The 5633-nt window shown below is 47.0% G+C and overlaps 1 protein-coding gene across 1 annotated transcript in view; it reads left to right on the top strand.

Moving 5' to 3' along the window:
- The window catches only part of LOC106535776 (myosin-11), a gene marked incomplete at its 3' end in the record, with an annotated part of 32105 nt that overhangs the window by 23443 nt on the left and 3029 nt on the right, over positions 1–5633 (top strand). The window contains 10 exon segments of the mRNA XM_014032856.1: positions 173–344; positions 1366–1578; positions 1760–1904; positions 2031–2237; positions 2322–2426; positions 2501–2653; positions 3864–4112; positions 4316–4528; positions 4603–4815; positions 4926–5087. Coding sequence (XP_013888310.1) covers positions 173–344; positions 1366–1578; positions 1760–1904; positions 2031–2237; positions 2322–2426; positions 2501–2653; positions 3864–4112; positions 4316–4528; positions 4603–4815; positions 4926–5087 — 1832 coding nt within the window.

Raw genomic sequence — 5633 nt, 5'->3', positions numbered from 1 at the left:
AGATAGATAGATAGATAGATAGATAGATAGATAGATAGATAGATAGATAGATAGAATTTAATGTCATTATATTGGAGTACAACGACATTAAACATCAATCCTTACAGTGCTAACCACAATAAAAGCACAATAATAAAAGTCTACACTGATTATTTTCTGCTTGGTGATAAAGTTCGTCTGAAGAAGGAGGAGAAGTCTCGTCAGGATGTAGAGAAGGCCAAGAAGAAGGTGGAGGCGGAGCTTGTGGAACTGCAGGACAACTACGCTGACCTGCAGGCGCAAATAGCTGAGTTAAGAACTCAGTTAGCAGCTAAAGAAGAAGAGCTGCAAGCTACGCTAAACCGGTAAGAAAGACCTTAAACCTAAAACCCCCTAAACCTAACCAGACCCAGACCCTGAAGTTATCAGACCCAGACCCCAAAATCTACCAGACCCAGACCCTGAAGTTATCAGACCCCAAAGCTACCAGACCCAGACCCTGAAATTATCAGACCCAGACCCCAAAATCTACCAGACCCAGACCCTGAAGTTATCAGACCCCGAACCCTAATGCTACCAGACCCAGACACTCGAAGTTACCAGATCCAGACCACTAAAACTACAAGACCCAGACCCTGAAATTACCGGACACAGACCCCTAAAGTTACCAGACCCTGAAGATACCAGACCCCAAAGCTACCAGACTCATACCCCTAAAGCTACCAGACCCAGACCCTTAAAGTTACCAGAACCAGACCCTTAAAACTACTAGACCCAGACCCTTAAAGTTACCAGACACAGACCCCTAAAGTTACCAGACCCTGAAGATACCAGACCCCAAAACTACCAGACTCATACCCCTAAAGCTACCAGACCCAGACCCTCAAAGTTACCAGAACCAGACCCTTAAAACTACTAGACCCAGACCCTTAAAGTTACCAGACCCAGACCCTTAAAACTATCAGGCCCATACCCTTAAAGTTACCAGATCCAGACCACTAAAGCTACCAGACCCAGACTCCTAAAGTTACCAGACCCTAAAGCTACCAGACACCAAAGGTACCAGACTCAGACCCTAAAACTACCAGACCCAGACCCTTAAAGTTACCAGACCCAGACCCTTAAAACTATCAGGCCCATACCCTTAAAGTTACCAGATCCAGACCACTAAAGCTACCAGACCCAGACTCCTAAAGTTACCAGACACTAAAGCTACCAGACACCAAAGGTACCAGACTCAGACCCTAAAACTACCAGACCCAGACCCTTAAAGTTACCAGATCCATACCCCTAAAGCTACCAGACACCAAAGGTACCAGACTCAGACCCTAAAGCTACCAGACTCAGATCCCTAAAGTTACTAATGAATCTGTTTTCTGTTCACAGTTTGGAAGAGGAGAGCGGTCAACGTGCAGCTGTGGTGAAGCGAGTTCGGGAGCTGGAGATGATGCTTTCAGAGCTTCAGGAGGACCTGGAAGCAGAGAAGGTGGCAAGGGCGAAGGCTGAGGCAGCTCGCAGGGACCTGGGGGAGGAACTAAATGCTCTGCGGTCTGAGCTGGAGGACAGTCTGGATGTGACGGCGGCCCAGCAGGAGTTACGGTCTGTGAGAGCTGATAAAACATCAATAATCCTCTGCTGATCCACGAGTTTGTAGAAGTCCTGATCTCTACAGCTTCCCAGAATGTTTAACCTGAGATCAAGTGTTCAAAACAGTCTTTCAGAACATACGGGTGTCATCTGCATAAAAGCTGACATTGATGCAGTTGTGTTCTTGTTTCAGAGCGAAGCGGGAACAGGAAGTAGCCATGCTGAAGAAGACTATGGAGGAGGAAGGCCGGAACCATGAGGCCCAAATCCAGGACCTCAGACAGAAACACAACCAGGCTGTGGAGGAGCTCACTGAGCAGCTGGACCAAGCCAAGAGGGTTGGTCCCCACCCACACACACACACACACACACACACACACATACACACATACACACACACAAAACAAATGATACACTCCTCATTTTCACTTTTAATCTGAAAACCTTTCTCTGTTTCTGAGCAGGTGAGGTCCACTCTGGAGAAATCCAAACACGCCCTGGAGAAAGAGACGGCAAGTCTGAGTTCTGAGCTTCGGTTGCTCACCGGCTCCAAACAGGAAGTGGAGCACAAGAAGAAGAAGATGGAGGCTCAGCTGAACGACTTAAACTCACGCTTCAATGAGAGTGAACGGCAGCGAAATGAGCTGGAAGAGCGGGTCTCCAAGACCACTGTGAGCAGGAAGAATGAGACCTGCTGAGGACCTAAAGATCTGGAACCATTTCTCTAAATGTCCAAATGTCTTTGTCTCTTCCAGATGGAGCTGGACAATGTGACGGCTTTACTGAATGAGGCTGAAGGAAAGAACATCAAGCTGAGTAAAGATGTCTCCAGTCTGTCCTCTCAGCTTCAGGACACACAGGTGAAGGACACGTCTCAGTCTGATCATTTGGACTCTTCACRTTCTTACAATCAGCTGATGTCCTTGTCCTCCAGGAGCTGCTGTCTGAGGAAACCCACCAGAAGCTGAGCCTGTCTGGACRTTTGAGGCAGATGGAGGAGGACAGGAACAGCCTATTGGAGCAGCTGGAGGAGGAGACAGAGGTCAAACGGTCCATGGAGAAGCAGGTGTCCAGTCTCAACATGCAGGTCAGTCCTGATGTCTGAAGATCGGCAGCTGGAACTGGTCCAGGGTCAGATACTCAAAACCAGTTTCTGTCCTTTTATCYTTGAAATGAAGTGTCAAACACAGGACGTTGTTGGACAGATGATCAGTCAGACTGAAAACTAATCTAAAACCAGTTTGTGTAAAGACCTCTGAGACATCCTGTGAGGTGGTCCTCAGGATCTGCTTCAGGTCCACTTTACAAATGAGTTTATGACCTGAAGACTGGAAGACATGTTGGCATCTTACCGTTCACTCCCTGTTCACTCTGTTCACTCCCTGTTCACTCCCTGTTCACTCCCTGTTCACTCCCTGTTCACTCCATGTTCACTCCATGTTCACTCCATGTTCACTCCATGTTCACTCCCTGTTCATTCCCTTTTCACTCCCTGTTCACTCCCTGTTCACTCCATGTTCACTCCCTGTTCACTCCCTGTTCACTCCCTGTTCACTCCATGTTCATTCCCTTTTCACTCCCTGTTCACTCCCTGTTCACTCCCTGTTTACTCTCTCACTCCCTGTTCACTCCCTGTTCACTCCCTGTTTACTCTCTCACTCCCTGTTTACTCTCTCACTCCCTGTTCACTCTGTTCACTCCCTGTTCACTCCATTCACTCCCTGTTCACTCCCTGTTCACTCCTTGTTCACTCCCTGTTCACTCCGTTCACTCCCTGTTCACTCCCTCACTCCCTGTTCACTCCCTGTTCACTCCTTGTTCACTCCATGTTCACTCCCTGTTCACTCCATGTTCATTCCCTTTTCACTCCATGTTCACTCCCTGTTCACTCCCTGTTCACTCCCTGTTCACTCCCTGTTTACTCTCTCACTCCCTGTTCACTCTGTTCACTCCCTGTTCACTCCATTCACTCCCTGTTCACTCCTTGTTCACTCCCTGTTCACTCCGTTCACTCCCTGTTCACTCCGTTCACTCCCTGTTCACTCCCACACTCCCTGTTCACTCCTTGTTCACTCCCTGTTCACTCCGTTCACTCCGTTCACTCCCTGTTCACTCCGACTCCTGGGAAGTTACAACTTAGACCTCAGTGTTTGTTACAGGTGGAAACTTCATGTTGTTCCATCTCTTGTTCCTCCTGTTGTTCAACCTGTTGTTCCACCTGTTGTTCCACCTTGTTCCTCCTATTGTTCCACCTGTTGTTCAACCTGTTGTTCCACCTGTTGTTCTTCTGTCTGCAGCTGTGTGAGCAGAAGAAGAAGCTGGACGATGTGTCGGTGACAGTGGAGATGCTGGAGGAGGGGAGAAGGCGTCTGCAACGTGAGCTGGAAGCAGCTGTCGGCGAGTTGGAGGAGAAGTCTTCAGCTTATGATAAGCTGGAGAAGAGCCGAGGGCGTCTGCAGCAGGAGCTGGAGGACATCCTGGTGGACCTGGACACCCAGAGACAGCTGGTGTCCAACCTTGAGAAGAAGCAGAAGAAGTTTGATCGGGTGAATACAGGCTGGCTTTAGAAGAAACATTTAATAAATCAGTTTAGGATTTTAGAAGCTTCTGTCAGCACCTCAGGTTGGTTCTTCTGACCAGTTAGACATTAACTCAGACCAGGTTCATTGTCTGGTTTTCATCCCCTTACATGATGAAGCAGTTCCTCTGCTGATGTTCTTCACATCAGTTTGTATCTCCTGTTTTCCAGATGCTGGCAGAAGAGCGAGCCGTGTCCTCTAAGTTCACAGAGGAGCGAGATCGAGCAGAGGCGGAGGTGAGGGAGAAGGAGACAAAGATTTTATCTCTGAGCAGAGCTCTAGAGGAGAGGCAGGAGGTCCTGGAGGAGGCAGAGAAGACCATGAAGGCCCTTCGAGCTGAGATGGAGGATCTCATCAGCTCCAAAGATGACGTGGGGAAGAACGTAAGAAGCTTTCTGTCAGAGCAGGATCTGGAGACAGGTGGAGCTGATGGAGCTGATCTCTGATGTTTCTTCAGGTTCATGACCTGGAGAAGGCCAAGCGGGGCCTGGAGGCCATGGTGGAGGAGATGAGGACGCAGATGGAGGAGCTGGAGGACGAGCTGCAGGTCGCAGAGGATKCCAAGCTGCGTCTGGARGTCAACARTCAGGCTCTGAAGGCTCAGCATGAGCGGGAGCTGCAGGCCCGCGAGGAGCTGGGAGAGGAGAAGAAGAAGCAGCTCCTCAGACAGGTGCAGYTCTGATGATGTCATCATTATTCTGCTCCGACCAGAACTGCAGAACTGCTTCTGTAGTGAATCTTCCAGCCAACTGTCAGTTTGTCTCTTCTGTTCCTCATCAGGTGCGTGAGCTGGAGGCRGAGCTTGAGGAGGAGAGGAAGCAGCGAGCTCAGGTGTCTGCCTCCAAGAAGAAGCTGGAAGGAGAGCTGAAGGACTCAGAGGAGCAGCTGGAGGCTTCCAGCAGGGGCCGAGAGGAGGCGCTAAAGCAGCTCCGCAAAGTCCAGGTCAGCACACRTCCTTGTTCTTCCATCAAACTGAGGCCGTTATTTTCACTTACATTCATTTTTAACTATCATTAACTAGTATTAACTATTAACAACTAACATTAACTATCATTAACTAGTATTAACTATTAACAACTAACATTAACTATTAATAACTAACATTAACTATTATTAACTAACATTAACCATTAACAACTAACATTAACCATTAACAACTAACATTAACTATTATTAACTAACATTAACTATTATTAACTAACATTAACCATTAACAACTAACATTAACCATTAACAACTAACATTAACTATTATTAACTAACATTAACTATCATTAACAACTAACATTAACCATTAACAACTAACATTAACCATTAACAACTAACATTAACTATCATTAACAACTAACATTAACCATTAACAACTAACATTAACCATTAACAACTAACATTAACTATCATTAACTAGTATTAACTATTAACAACTAACATTAACTATTAACAACTAACATTAACCATTAACAACTAACGTTAACCATTAACAACTAAC

Source organism: Austrofundulus limnaeus, unplaced genomic scaffold (assembly GCF_001266775.1).
Source record: "Austrofundulus limnaeus strain Quisiro unplaced genomic scaffold, Austrofundulus_limnaeus-1.0 Scaffold1559, whole genome shotgun sequence".
NCBI classification, from domain to species: domain Eukaryota; kingdom Metazoa; phylum Chordata; class Actinopteri; order Cyprinodontiformes; family Rivulidae; genus Austrofundulus; species Austrofundulus limnaeus.
This window is presented reverse-complemented; position numbering and strand designations above follow the sequence as displayed.